Source organism: Platalea leucorodia (genome assembly GCF_965183815.1).
Source record: "Platalea leucorodia genome assembly, chromosome: Z".
NCBI classification, from domain to species: domain Eukaryota; kingdom Metazoa; phylum Chordata; class Aves; order Pelecaniformes; family Threskiornithidae; genus Platalea; species Platalea leucorodia.
Window position 1 is genome coordinate 38,566,130 of NC_138858.1, and position 15,589 is coordinate 38,581,718.

Here is a 15,589-nt window from a genome sequence, read left to right on the forward strand (position 1 = left end):
GGTTACTGTAGGACAGAGATTACAGTACATTGTATAACACTGGCTTCCCGTAACAGAATTTGTTTTACTAATTGCTTCAAAAAGCATGTGAAAGCTTTTCTCTTAAGGGCTTAAATAATTTGTGATGACTTTAACTTTTTCTGTTAGCCATGTTAAACTGAAAAGACACTTCTTTTTGGTGGGAATTCTCTAACCGTCTCTTCACTTCTGTCTCACTGGTACACATCCTTGTGGAGTTCATAGCAAGTAGCATGGCAGAGCTTTGGTAATACATGTTTAGCAATGAGAACGGGGAGACGGACACTCATTTTGCCTTATTATTGTTTGTAAAAAGTATGCCAATAACCTTTGGTTCTCAACTGAAAGGTTAAAAAATTTAAAGTTTCTATTTAATGTTCCCATGGGTTCAGTCCATTTGTGTTGTAGGATCAGATCAGTGCTAAGAGAATACAATCTTTAATGAATTCTTCTTACTTAGACTTTCCTAACATGGGGAGTGGGCAAGAAAAGGGGTAGGAAAAAGAAAGCGCTATGTCCACAGTGACCAAGCTTTGAATAAGAGTATTTAAGAGCAAACATAATTTAGTTATGGTATATTTTCATAGAATCACAGAACAGCCCAGGTTGGAAGGGACCTCGAAAGATCATCTGGTCGAGCCTTTCTTGGGAAAGGGAGCCTAGATGAGATTATCTAGCAGCCTGTCCTATTATATCTTGAAAATCTCCAGTGATGGGGACTCCACCATGTCCGTGGAGAGGTTGTTCCAGTGAATGATTGTTTTCACTGTTAAAAATTTCTTTCTTATATCAAGATGAAATCTCTCCTAGTGCAACTTGTACCTGTTGCCCCTTGTCCTCTCCATGTGGTTCCTTGTGAAGAGAGAGCTTCTGTCCTCTTAGTAGCTGTCCTTCAAGTACTGGAAAACTGTTGGGACATCCCCCTTGAGCCTTCTTTTCGTCAGGGTTAAAAGACCTAACTTATAGACAGGTTGTCCAGCCCTTTGATTATCTTCTTGGCCCTCCTTTGGACCCTATGCAGTCTGTCCATGTCTCTTTTTTGAATTGTGTGGACCAGAACTGGACCCAGTACTCCAGGTGCAGCCTGACAAGCACTGAGTAAAGTGGGATATTCACATGTCTGTCTCTGCTAGTAATGTCCCTGACGATGCAGCTCAGGACCCAATTTGCCTTGGCTGCTGCAGCGGCACACCACTGACTGTGTTCAGCTTGGTGTCCACCGGGATCCCCAGGTCCTTCTCAGCAAGGCTGCTCCCCAGCCACACTGATCTGAGCCTGTGCTGGGCTCTTTGGTTATGCCTCCCAGATGCAGGACTTTGCACTTGTCTTTGTTGACCTTCATGCAGTTCTTGCTAGCCCACTCTCCCAGCTTGTCCAGGTCTCTCTGAAAGATGACTCTCCCTTCTGACGCATCCACCTCACCACCCAATTTCATGTCATCAGCAAACTTGGTGAGGGTGCTTTCAGTCCTATCATCCAGATCACTTATGAAGATGCTGAACAGCGAGGGTCCCAGTATTGATCTGTGGGGGACCCTGCTTGTGGCAGGCTGCCAGCCTGAGGAGAAACCATTGATCACCACCCTCTGTGTGTGGCCTGTGAGACAATTTCCTACCCACCTCACAGACCACCCATCCAGTCTGTATCTTGACAGTTTGTCCAGGAGAAGGCTGTGGGAAACAGTGTCAAATGCTTTGCTGAAGTCCAGGTAAGCAACATCCACTGCTCTCTCCATGTCAACAGAAGGTGCTACTTTGTTGTAGAAGATGATCAGGTTAGCCTGGCATGATTTGCCTTTGGTAAATCTGTGCTGGATTTTCCCAATCACCTGCTTCATTTGGTTTGTAATCGTTTCTAGTAGGACTTGTTCCACCACTTTCCCAGGGACTGAAGTAAAGCTAATGGGCCTGTAGTTTCTTGGGTCCTCTTTTGGGCCATGCTTGTAGATGGGTGTGACGTTTACTCACTTCCAGTCATCAGGATGCCCCCGATCTCCGTGACTTTTCAAAGATAATAAACAGTGGCCTTGCAACAATGTCAGCCACTTCTGTTAACACCCTGGGATGGATTCTCTCTGGGCCCATGGATTTATGTGGGTTGAGCCCTTGCAGAGGGCCACTACCGGTGGGTCGACACGTGCGTTGTTGTAGCTGCTTGATCCTGTGAGCTGGGGTCCAGCTACGCTGGTAAAGACGGAGGAAAGGAGGTAGTGAGAACCTCTGCCTTGTCAGCATTATTAGTAACTTGTTTGCCTGCCCTGTTTAGTAATGGGGCTGTGTCTTCCCTGTGCTCCTGCTTAGTGCTCACATATCTGAAGAACCCTTTCTTCTTCTTGATGTCTCCGGCCAGTTTCAGTTCTAGCAGAGCCTTAACCTTCCTGTCTGCATCTCTGCATGCCCTAGCAAGGTTCTTGTGGTCCTCATAGGGTATGTGGCTGCCTGTCCATAGCTCGTACGCTGCTTTTTTGCTTTTAACCACACCCAAAAGCTATATTTTCTTGGCAGTGATGGTAATGGAGAATTATTCTACTTGGAGTCCCAAGATTTTGAAAAATGTTAGAATGTGGCTAACTTTGCCATTGACGGATTTTATATATATCTTTCAGTGTTGGCAGATTGAAATTTTCTACCTAACCTGCTTGAATGGGGTGCAGTGTTAAAGTAAAAATATGGTGATAGCTTGTTTTCATGCAGCTGGAATAAAGGGTGAAGGGAGTGAGTACAATTGTGTAGCAAAACCTTTGGGGAAGTAATGTGGAATGGGAAATATCAATATAATATTTGGGACTCTACCAATTTTAGCAGTTTTCTCCAGGCATTAAAAAAACAAAACACCTGTAATAGTCTGATCTTGATTTTAAGTCCTACAATCTTGTAGGGGCAGGCAACTAAACCATACAACTTACAGATGCTGAAGCTCTTCTTAGCCCACTGGATGTCCTTGGATAAAGTTTAAATACATTTATCAATAAATGGCAGTTTCACAGCTGTATCCAGAAGATAATTTTGGCTCCAAGTGGTATTGCCAGCCAGAGAGATGGCATTAGAGATTGATAAATTTTTCACATACAGTAATTGCAATGCATAAGTAATGGATAAGCTAATTTTAATGTTATTTTTAAAAGGTCATCTAAAGTACAGGGGCATTCAACCTTCCATTAGCCAAAATAAATTTACATTGCATTGATCAGTGTGATTAAAATGAAATTCTGCAGTTTTACGGAGAACAGCTTTTGCCACTCAAAATCTCTTTTTCCTTGGTAATTTAAAGGTGAGTTAGCCCTGCCCTGTTGGAATCTGAATTCCATTTTTAATGTTCATTTGGAGACTTCTTTTCAAATACTTTCTTGACCTGATTTTCATATAAATGTTCTTCATCTAATTACTGTCTGCCAACTACTGTCTTGAAAATGGAAAGAGATTTCTGAAAGCATAGCGTTTTCTAAGGAAACAAAGAACTATAAGAAAGAGATGGTTTGTCTTGAATTAAGCTTTTTTGTTTTAATGAAAAACTTTGAACTTCTGCATTAATTTGCAGGAGCTTTAAAATATATATACTTTTACATATATAAAAACCTGAGTTAGAAGGATTCCTCACTTGTACTTTACTACTTTCCTGCTTCTAAATGTTATCTTCCATGACTGCGTCTATAGAACATTTTGTTCTGAGAAGTGAAACAGTTAAACAAAAAATGTAAAATCGGATTAACTTGAAACTGTGGTGTTTTCTTAAGTACTATCAAAAGTTAAGAGAATTTCCTTGAAATAATGTAGATGATACTTACACTTTTGTGATGCACCTGCCTTTGTCAGGAGCGGAAGCTTTTAATGTACTCTAGTTTGATTGTGTGCATTTTGGTGAGGAAGTAGCACTGCAGTTACCAGCAGGAACAGGAATGATGGGTGCCAAATAAAGGGGGAACTCCTGAATAGGAAATTAGCAACCCATTCAAACATCTTTAGTGCAAGAATTCATATAAAGGATTGTAAAGAAATGTATTGCAGTTTATTCTTTACATTTATTGCACTGGGACCCTAAAAAAAAGATTTGTTTTGGATGACAGAAGTGGATTTTTTTTAATGCCTTTTTTTTTGTTCTTTCATGGTACCTTCTTTGGTTGATTAAGAATTTTGTTTGTTTCACTTGGTCTCAGGTGTCCTGCAAACTCCTTTTCCCTATAACCAGCTCTTACAGCTCATTGTATACAACCTGGAAGATCACAGAGCTCATGAAAGAGAAGTCTGCAGTTACTAACTGGTTATCTTCAGTGAAATCACTGCTACCTGTTACAGCTCAAGTCCCTGCCCATGTTTTTCTTCTGCTGGCTTATCTGCTCATCCAAGAAAATGGAGGCACTCTTCGTGATGTACTCCAGGCTACTACGGAAATAGCCAAGGCTGATTGTTCTCAGGTAAAAACTTATTGTTACTGGATTTTGTTACAGGAATTGAGCTGGATTCTGCAGCCTGAGAGGCAGGGCTGCCACAGCTTTGTGACCCCAGATCCAACAAGCGGCAAGACTGTGCCTGTCTTTCCAGTAGGTACATGCACATGCAGCACATGCATACCCACATACCTGTACTTATATATATATATAATGCAGACACGCAGAGCACTCACAGGAACACAGAACAGCACCAGAGGCCCCATCCTGCTCCACTTTCTGGCTGAGCAGGATGGAGGTCTACTAGTGGGAGTATATGTACAACGTATGGATATGTACGATATGTACAGTATGGATCCCTCCAGCAATGGAGCATAGACAGGCAGTGTGCATAGTAGGCGGCCCCTGGATCCCAGTCTCACCAGTTGCTGGTATCTGGACATACAAGCCCCTGAAGCCACAGCTCCACTACAGTTGCTGGTGCAGACTGTCCCCGATCCTGCAGAGAGAGAGAGAGAGAGAGAGAGAGAGAGAGACCACACACCCCCTGCACTCCCCACACTGTCTAGGACATTCCTGGCCTCCAAGTAGGCAGCCCCCCTGTGGTCTCACCCTTAGACGCACACATATGCATGCACACGGATACACCCCAAGCTGGCCAGGGCTCACCTTTTGTGTGTCACTTACAGCAAAATATGTATTATGTCTCTGTTTTGGAGTATTTTTTAGTTGTTTAGGCTTAGGAAGAAAGACTGGCTTATTTGTTGATATTATGTAATAAGTATGAAAATACAACATGAGGAAGTTGAAAAGCGGCTACTAAACCATTTCTGACTTTTGGTGACCTCATGAATTATTCTCTGAGTTCTTTTGTGGTTACTGGAAGACTGCCAAGTCCCTTGTGATATCTGTATTCTTGCTTCTTAAAAATATGTCCATAGTCTTTGTCTGTTTCAGTACTGAATTCAAGACAGAATTATGCAGTATGCTTATACTTGCCTACATAACCCTAGATAATGGGGATATCTAGAAACAGTAATAGGTAATGCAGGAGGTGTTACACAGAAACGATCATATCTTATTTGTAAAATAAAAAAATGCAGGGAAGGGAGAAGCAGCGCTTCAAATTTCAGATGTGCCATAAAGACAAGCTTTATTTGCTTCATTTTTTTTTAAATTGCTTTCTGTCTGAGAGAGTTATCGTGCTCTGCAGCACAAGAGTTGGAAAAAGATACAGTTTATGGGACATGGGCTTGATGACTTACAGTGCTGAGCACTGTAGTTCTGATCAAGGGAAGCAGTCCAGGATATTCTTGCTGTTGAACACATACTGAAATGCTGTGCTAAACCAGGCCCATTATATAGTGCTTTTGAAGATAACTGTGTTTCTTAAGCCGGACAAGTTTTTAAACCAGGTGACAGCTTCATCTGTTGCGGGTTGCCTGCTGTTAACCTTTTATGTCTCTTCTCAAATCTCTCTCAGGCTGGTCTTTTGTTTTGGTGTTTTCTTGTATGAGTGTGTTTCATAATGCACTCAAATTGATACAGATTTGGGAACGTGATTTCTTTAATTTTTTTTTTCTCAGTTTGACCGATTTTTTTTTTTTCGTTTTAACTTTTATTTCTTGTCTTTCTAGCATTTTATTCAGTCATACTTTTGCATTGTAATTAGGTTTTGTGAGGATTAGTTATTTTATATTTCTAGGCTTAAATTATGCTAGTACCACGTTTTTTGTTTTCTGTCTTTAGACGCTTGAAATTGGTTAACCTCAGTATTAAAGATAAGGGTTTGTTTTTTGGATGGTATGTTGAAAAAGTAATTCTGACTCCTGTTCAGACACACAGTAACAGATTGAAAAGTCCAGTTTTCAGTTTGGAGAAAATTGTAGGGTTTCTGATCAGAATTACTGATCAGAACTGAGTGTGTTATGTGGGCATGGAAAAACATGCAGAATTTGTTAATTTATGTGAACTGTAAGAATCACTGCTCTGAAAAAAAGAGTGAAATGTATTATTTACCTCTCAGCCAAACCAACTGCAGCTGGGTTTCCAAGAAGTGCGTAACCTCCAAACACATTTAATTCATTGCGTTTCTCACTACAGCTTGAGGAAATAGACACATACAATACTTTGGAGGGAGGAATAAAAAATAGAAGATTTCATTGGTCTTAAAAGGATTTTTCATTGCGGTATCTGTAGCATAGCATTGATTGTTTTTTGTCTGGAAGAATCATAGAATAGTTTGGGTTGGAAGGGACCTTTAAAGGTCATCTAGTCCAACCCCCTCTGCAATGAGCAGGGGCATCTTCAACTAGATCAGGGTGCTCAGAGCCCCGTCCAACCAGACCTGGAATGTTTCCAGGGATGGAGCATCTACCACCTCTCTGGGCAGCCTGTTCCAGTGTTTCACTACTCTCATCGTAAAAATATCTTCCTTATATCTAGTCTGAATCTACCCTCTTCTAGTTTAAAACCAACAACCCTTGTCCTATTGCTATTGGCCCTGCTAAAAAGTCTGTCCCCTTCTTTCTTGTAGTCCACCTTTAAGTGCTGAAAGGCTACAATAAGATCTCCCCACAGCCTTCTCTTCTCCAGGCTGAACAACTCCAGCTCTCTCAGCCTTTCCTCACACCAGAGGTGTTCCATCCCTCTGATCATTTTTGTGGCCCTCCTCTGGACCCACTCCAACAGGTCCATGTCTTTCCTGTGCTGAGGACTCCAGAGCTGGACGCAGTGCTCCAGGTCGGGTCTCACCAGAGTGGAGTAGATATGGATGCAGCATATTGGGAAGAGGTATAGCAGTGAAGAGAAAACTGCAAACTAAACTGAAGGGTACAGTCAACTTGAGCTGTCTGCAGCACACCTGATGCAGACTTCAAACCCCAAGTAGCCATCAGTTGAACTGAAAAATGTTACTGGGCAATTTGCTGTTACAGTACATCCATGCCTATATATTAATTAAATAAGAAAGTGTTGTGCTTTGCTCGTTTTATTGTATTTTGAAGTTCCTGTTTTGTCCTGTGCATGCTGCTATCATTATGCTAATGTTAGTTAGTATGGTATTTCATTTTAGTGAATACACAAGTGGTTGCAGTTTCAAGATGACAGTGTCTAAACAAAGCCTGAACTGCAATGTTGATATTTGCTTTAGGAAGGACCTGCAAGGCTACACAGCTTATTTACAGTTAGGATAAGAACAGGGCCTAGTTCCTAGATAGTTCTTTTTGAAGTGTTTATTCAGTGTCCTTGATATACTTGTTGTGTAGAGCAGCTGCCCTGGGATGTTGCAAGTCTGACATCAGTGGAAATACTGAGCTGCTAGAAGTTAGAACTGGCTCCTCAAAGTTAGCCATCTGGTGGAAATGTGCAAAATGAAGTGCTTTTTTGTTCTTTTCAGGATCTCTTTTCCCATTCTTACTTTGTCCACTTAATGGTTCTTTCTTATTATCTTAAAATGGCTGTTATTTTCTTGCACATGGATGAATTCTTTCTCTTAAACTACAGATTTAAAATTCTTCCGTTCTGTCATAGCCTTGTACCTCTTCTAGAGGATGCTTAAGTAACACAAAACGGGAGAATTAAAAAGCAGAGAAAAAGCATAACAAAACACGCAAGCAAGTCAGAACTTCACAGTGCTCTTTTCAGAGCAAAAGATTGTTTCTCAGACAGCTGTGGCAAGAGGGCACTTGAAGCTGTTTTTGCTGCTTCATGCGATGTTTGGCTTTTAATTTGTCACCTGCTTCTTGTCACTCCATTTAACTTAAGATACCAATGCTGTGTGTTGTTTAGAACCTTATAGTGAAAAATACTGGATCACAAAGGCTCTGGTGGTCTGTGGCAGGGAGAAATAAATATATTGCACTAAGAGTTCTTAGGTTACTTTTCCTGACATGGTAAAGCTCCAAACAACCTATGCTAGGAGAGCCATTTACCAAATGGTGGTGGCATTGCTGCTGATCACCAGGTACAATGGCATGGTCTAATATTTTTGGAATGAACATGCTGTAGATTTCATTTAGTAAGTTGTTACTTAACTGTTTTGATGTAAGTGGAAGCCTTGAGCATTTTTAAGCCTTTCTTAACAAGTGGCTTTATGCTTTTTAAATGAGAATATATAAAAAAGTCAACACATTTTCTTTGTTGAAAGATAAATGAAACCATAGATTTGAATATTGTTTCTAAAAATGCAGGTTAGTCTTCTGAACTCAGGATGTAGGTCTACCTTGGTCATCCAATTCACAGCTAGAAAAAGGTTTTCTGTATTACTAACAATGCTAAGGTTTCTGTTAAGAAGTGTTTCATTCATGAGTTTATCATCATCAGAGATCTGAGGTTTTGGGTTATATGCACTATAATGGATTTGAGGGGGGCATTATATGAAGTACATTGACAGTTAAGACTTTTTTTTGACCAGTTCTAGTATAGAAGTGGCCTTACCATATGTTATTTTAGCCCATGCTAAAATGTTTACTTATTGTGCTAGGTACAAAGCTTTAGGCGCATGAAATATTGACCATATTATTTAAGTACAAGTTGGAAAGCTGGCAGCATAAAAGTAAGCAATCTCAGTGTCTTATCTCCAGGAAACGAAAAGGAATCCTTCTATAAGTGGCATATTAGGAATAGGATGGTATTGCTAGAAAATAACACTTTTTATTTCTTACATGCCATTTAGAGCTCCAACTGAGAGGAAAGGTGTGGAGCTAATCAATGGCAAGAGGAAGAATGTAAAACTTACAGTAATGAAAATTGTGATCCGACCATGATAATGTGATCCTAAGCCAGCAGTTAGAAGTCAGTCTTCGAGATGTATTTTCTCTTGTAACTGCAAGAGACAGCTTTTTGAGGGAAGACGCAAAGCTTAAGGTAGCTTATAGATGCTTTGTTGACCTAGATTTTTTTGGCAAGGTAGTTATTAAAGCTTCATTTTCTCATTTTAAGTGGCAAGCATCTAATTGTGTTCAAAGGGCAGGAGTAAGCAAAATTAATTGCACTTGTATGTAAAAGCAAAGCTGAGCTGATGTAGAACCACTTGTGCATCTCTTCTTTAACTTAGTTTCTTCTTGAAAATCTCTTTCTATAAGTCAGCATTCAAAACTAGTATGAGCAGTATACCCCAACTATGAATAGTTAGACAGGTCCACTAAATAGTCTATAACCAGGGATACAGGCCCCAGGCTTTGTAAATGAATTAATTTTCCTCTAGGAAGAGCGAAGGAAAGTTACGGCTACATGTTGTGACACCTGCAATAGACATAAATCTGCCCTATCCTGGGAAACTCTTCTTTAGTTCTGATCCAAACTGCTGCAAGTAAGGCAGTTTGCTTCTTGTGACTAGCTAGCCATGTAAAAAACACCAAGGTAACTCCAGGCTTTTTATTGTGGTTTCCTGTTTTTGTCTGTAGACCATCTCTAACTTGGTTTGCTGCAATAGGTCTTAAGTTCTATGATGAATCAGTGGCATATTACAGAAAGAGGAAAGGGATAATGCTTTGTTTATTAACTATTGGATATAGTTGTTCAAAATGTAATTTGGTAGTCATTCAAAAAAGCAATAACTTGCTGAAAAAAAAATTACTGAAGTAATATGGCACCTGAGCAGAATGGCCTGAACTCTGACTGTACGGAATGGTTCTCTTCTGAATTTCATTGGAGTAGTCTGGAATAGCTCCGCTGACTTTAAATGGACAGTTTTAGAGACAAATTTAAATGCAAGTCAGCCAGGTTACAGAAACTTTAGCATGACGTAAGTAGGTTTACATACTTTGTTCTGCTTATTTTAGGCCAAAGCTTTTGGTTACCAATACAGTAAATAAAATTGATGGACACAGCCTCTTGAGCTAACTCTGGTGGTCTGACTACTTCAGAATTAAGAAGCTGTTCAGGCTCGTGAAAAAGTCCTTCCTGGCATTGGGAAAAATGGTTCGTGACCAAATGCAATGTTAAAACTGCATCATATTTTCTGTTTCCGTGATGATCAGCAGAAGTCCATGTGAATTAGAAACTGTTGTTTAAAATGCAGAACTCAAACCATAATTTGTTGATTTCGTCTAACTGGCTCACATTTCATTCACTAACAGGGACTGCAAATGGTAAGCTTTTAGTCTTTTAAATTCCTGTGGGCTTTAAAATACTTTTCTGCCAAATATGTAAAGTATTCAGGTGTCGTCTTAGTGGTATCCCATAAAGCAGTCAGCAGGCATTCTGCTGGGTGATACTTGGAAATCTGGCATGAGAAGAATACTGTGCTTAATTGGGGTGATATTTTCCTTCTCGGTCCTTAGTTAAGTGCAACCAAGGACACCTGAATATTCTCCAGTTAGGAATATCTAATGCATTAGCCGTGTTTTAAATTACATTTTTCGTTCCAAACAATCTTAACGCTTTAAAACTGGGACTTACTGTCTGGCTCAGTTGAACTTGGGATCACCTGGCATCTGTCTTGACTCTGACAAGTTATTTTAGTTCTGAGTCTGCTTAATGGGTCCACAGAGATTATTACAGTGTGGCACACCACTGCTCTGAAAGATTATCCCATTGTTTTTTGCAGGTGCAATGATCTCTCTAAGGCAGGAAGAATTACTTATCTGGTCTTTGTCTTCAGTTAAAGTAGTTAGTACAGGGGGAGAAAGCATTGAAGCTCATGGATGGGGGAAATAACTGATTACTTTAATAAACTCAGTGGGCAGTGTGATGGCAACAACCACTAACATATTGATAACAAAGTTATACTTTGGGAATTGCTTTATTTGGTTCTGTGTTTTATTCAGTTCCACATAAATAAATGGTGCTTTATAAAAGATGGGGAAAGTAAGTGGTAAAACAGTGATCGGAATGTCCTTTAAGTTAAGAAAGTGAAAAGCTTCTTAAACATTTTGAGTCTTCAGTTCCATAGGGCACTTTCTGAAGGATGCAGTGGAAGGTGGTATGCAGCATAGTAATTAAAAGGCTGTTCTGAAGAAGAGAAGAAGAAAGTCAAGAGGTTGGGTGTGGAAAGATAAGAACAAAAAATGGCTGTTAATCCCAAGTTTATTTTTAGAGTCACCTCTATTAACTTCAATCTGTTTCTTTGGTGTTAGCAGCACTTGAACACTCAGTTTAAATGTGGGTGTTTGTAATGGAAGGAAGGTTGAACCAAATAAATACAGGTACATTCTGTATTCCATGTCTTTGATTCATGTTCAAATCAAAGTAAACTTGGGGTAGCAGACCTCAGAGCGTAGCCTTGCAAAAAGTAAATAAACTGTCCACAGGGCAAAATGAAAAATTGTCAGCTTTGCAGCCAAACTGTGGACTACCTGTAGTACAGCAGAATATATGGAAGTGCTGAGATATCATGGTGAGGGTCATAGCATAAAAAGAACTGGTGCCCTTTTTTTTTTTTTTTTTTTTTAAAGTGGTCAAGATAATCAGTAATTCTGCTACTAGTGAAATTCTGTTACTTTGTGGTTCAGATGATTAGTGGTTGTAGGGGTGGATACTGAATTGAAAAGCCGCGGGTGACTGCCATGCAAAATCTGAGTTCAAGAATTGTATTTCAGAACAAAACAGGGTCAGAAAGAGAGAATGTGCATTGAGAATGCTATCGTCATTGCTTTCATGTTTATTACAGCTCCACAAGGGGGGTTCACAAACAGGATCTCACACTTCCACACTGAATGTTGTTTTTATAAGGAGTCTATTGTCTCTGCAGTAAATTAATGGAGCATTTAAAAAACCTTGCTAGGTTTAAAAATAATGACCATAATTGATTTTTCAAGACAGTGTTCTGGTTATGCTTTATTTTTGTATTTTCTTACCCTTTCCATGAAGAGAGCCTACAGAAGGCTTCTGGGTATGTACCTCCTCCTTCCCCACTGAGTAAAAGCCTTTTTATGGTACAAGATTAGTGATTATGTTAGATGTGTTTTTAGATGAGGCATTTTGGAGTAACGGTCTGAACCACTATGGAAGAAAATCCAGAAATCTTTTAAAAAGGGTGACGAATGAAGAGTAGTACATGGGCTTTTAGGCTGTCTTAAATCAAGTCACTGCAGAGGCTATGCTGACGCATGCTGTTCATGAAAGACTTAATACAGTCCTTCTAATCGGATGAATTTTCTTGTTGTTCAAAAACTGTTATTACACTCTGTGTGAAACCAGCTGTGCTGCAAGGGGAAGAAATTAAATTGTCTGACTGAGAGGTCACTGGTGAATAGTAGCACAAAATCTGTTACCATTATTAGAGGATTATGAGGCTCCAGAGGACGTCCGTTTTTTTATGGTCTTTCAACTGCTGGAATGAAATATTTTAGTGGTAAATGACACCCTTCTGAGAAATCCATCTGAAGATGCATTATTTTGTGTTCTGTGGGGGCTGTGAGTGCATTAAAAAAAAAAAAAAGTAAAATGCATTTTTATGTGGGTAGAAAACACGTTTGAGGATATGTTGAACTGAATTTGGCTCACTCAGGTGGTACCTGATGGTATTGTTCTCTGTCTGATTATATGAACTTTGTAGAGTAGGTGTAGGGAAGCAATTATATTATAGTCAGATCTTGTGGACAGATACTTCATGGTTGAAGCTTGTTGGTTAGGATCCTGCTGGAGTACATTAAACTTTTGAAAACCTAGCTTATGTTCTCTAAAAAGTGCTTCTGATTTTTGAGAGCAGTTTATTTCACAGCTTTTTATAAACAGAAACTTATTTTCATTTATGCACTTATCTGAAAAACTGGTTCCTTCATTTGTGTGAATTTTTCAGTACTTTTGTCTTGCTCACTGGAGCAAGAAATGCTAGAGTACTGAATGCTTTTGAAAACCTGTTCATTTCACTGCCTTGCCTACTGAAACTTTGTAGTGACATTTATTTCCTGCTGTTTGGTTGGCTTTTTGTGGGAGGCCTGGAATGATCTCTTAGTGTGGTAAGAGAACAACACTAAGGACCCAAAAGAACCCCCCAGGATAGGCATGCAAGCAAAAAAAAGTGTGGTGGGAATAATGTAAAGTGATACCCTACATCTAGAATTTAAAATGGGGACAGCATACTTTAATATGTATTTGGGTTATATTTTTTTGAAATAGGTTTTTGCTTTTGAAAATGACTTTACCTGGCTTACTGTTTTGTGTCTGTTTCTTACTCTTTGTTCTGACATAAGGGCTGCATGAGGACAATTTCTCTTCAGTAAAATGTAAGGAAATGTGAAACAGAAGAGGAGGATTATCTTCCTCCCCTGCTATTCTCCCTTAGCTTGTGCTTTTGAAGAATAACAACTGTCATGTAGCCTAGAAAAAAGAAATCAGACCACCAAATTGCAGAGAGTGAGAACAGTTCTCAGACCTATTTATTAAATAAAAGCATTTTGTCTTGCATGTTTAATCTTACTTTAAAAAGGAGAGTTATTGACATACCTCGGCATCATTTTTGAGGTGCAAATTAATTTTAAAAACAAAAAACATTATCTTGAAACCCTTCTTCAGGTTGCTGATGACAGACTTGACCTAACTGCTGCATCCTCTCCTTGTCCAGAGCTGCTTCCTACCTACTGGGAGCTAATGAATCATCGTTTCAACTTTTGGGAGCTGTTAAGCCCTTGATGAAGATTTAGCGTGAATTTAATATTGAAATTAGTCCCAGCATTGTTTATCCATTACATACATGAGGGAGACAGAGAGAGGAGCAGCTTTGCTGTACTAGAACATTTTGTTTTTTTCCCTAATCTTATAATTTCAATATACAGTTCAAAACAAGTACACTTTAAAGGACAATACTTTTAAGGAAATATGTAACTGGCATTACAGTAGCACATGCTTAGTCTTTTCCTGAGAATTTTGTGAATCGAACTTAGCATCTGTTTACTAGGTGTTAGCGTAAAAGTCATTGTTGAACTTTCATTTAGTACCTGTTTAGTGTAGAATAAATTTGGTAACTAGAAAATTAATGCAGACACAGGACTTGGAATGGACTCATCACAGCTGATGAAGGCTAGGCCTGAGCAGACTGACTTTAAAGGGTTTGAATGCATTTATAACTAAGGATTATGAATATAATTTATTTTTATTATAATTTATTTTGAATGTCATTCAGTCGGATTGCCATATGCATAGTCCAGTGTAGCTACAACTGAGAAAAATGCAGGAAGTAGCCTATTGGATAGAGAACTAGCTTAAGACCAAATGGAGTTGCATAAGACCCTGCCTCTGGCAGAAGGAAGAGGCGCTATGGGGAGACATCGGAAGGAAGGAACTTGGATAAAGAGTTTGATCATTGCAATGACATCTGACATCTCTACTGATGTTTTATGTAGGCTTTTTGTCCAGCACAGGGTAAACCAATGACAGTGTTTATCAGGGATGGGTACGGTTTAAAGAAATAACAAAACGCTCTTATCCTCAGAGTTAAAAGTCTTCGAACCATGCTGCTGCATACAAAACTTTTTGGATAATATTATCAGAAGTAATTTCTTCCCTGTTCACATATTGTGTTAACAATTGTATGGAAAACTTATGTATCTTAGTGGAGGAGCACATGTGACCTTCCTGATAATTTTGGGATTTAAAATGGTGATGCGGGTTGCTGTGTTAGTGTTAATGATTGGCCCCTTGGAGGTATGGGATGTCCATTGCTTGCTCATCGCCCTGTGATTTACCTTGTATCATTCAAAGATTTGGGTAACAGTAAATCAGGTGATTTATTTTTTTCTTAACACTGAAGGTACAACAGGTGCCCAGAAATACAACTGCTTCCATCTATCAAGTCTCCTAGCTTCAAGGAGATTTTTTTTTTTTCTTCCTGTGTTATTTGGTTTCTGTGCAAGCTTCCCTTTCCCTAAGGCTTGATTTAACCAAAACAGGTTCTTTCTTTGAGGATGCTGAGCCTTTGGTACTCAAGTCTTCTTTTGGGTTCTATTTAATTCAATCAGGAAGTTAATTTTAGTTTTCTTCCTCTGTACTAATGAACATAATTTTCTCTTAGGTAGCGCTGTTGTCCCTTTGGCATGGGTAAAGTGGGGAATACAGCTGCATTGTGCATAGGTTAGTCTAAACAAATCATTACCGTTGGGGAGTGGGAAGGAAAGGTAGGGCAGCAAATTAAATTTCATGTTTTGAGTGAAGGTTTCATTTTTCTGTTTTTCAACGTTAATGCAGACATCTTATGACTGAATTTTGACTGGGACTAGAATTGATGTTAATCAAATTCTGCCATGT

At 39.3% G+C, this 15,589-nt stretch overlaps 1 protein-coding gene across 5 annotated transcripts in view; it reads left to right on the forward strand.

The window, feature by feature from the left end:
- FOCAD (focadhesin) overlaps window positions 1-15,589 on the forward strand; it is a 122,574-nt gene that overhangs the window by 37,584 nt on the left and 69,401 nt on the right. For all 5 annotated transcript variants that reach the window (XM_082335502.1, XM_082335503.1, XM_082335505.1 and 2 more), the window contains exon 12: window positions 4,172-4,429. In XM_082335502.1, coding sequence (XP_082191628.1) covers window positions 4,172-4,429 — 258 coding nt within the window. The remainder of the gene's footprint in view (window positions 1-4,171; window positions 4,430-15,589) is intronic.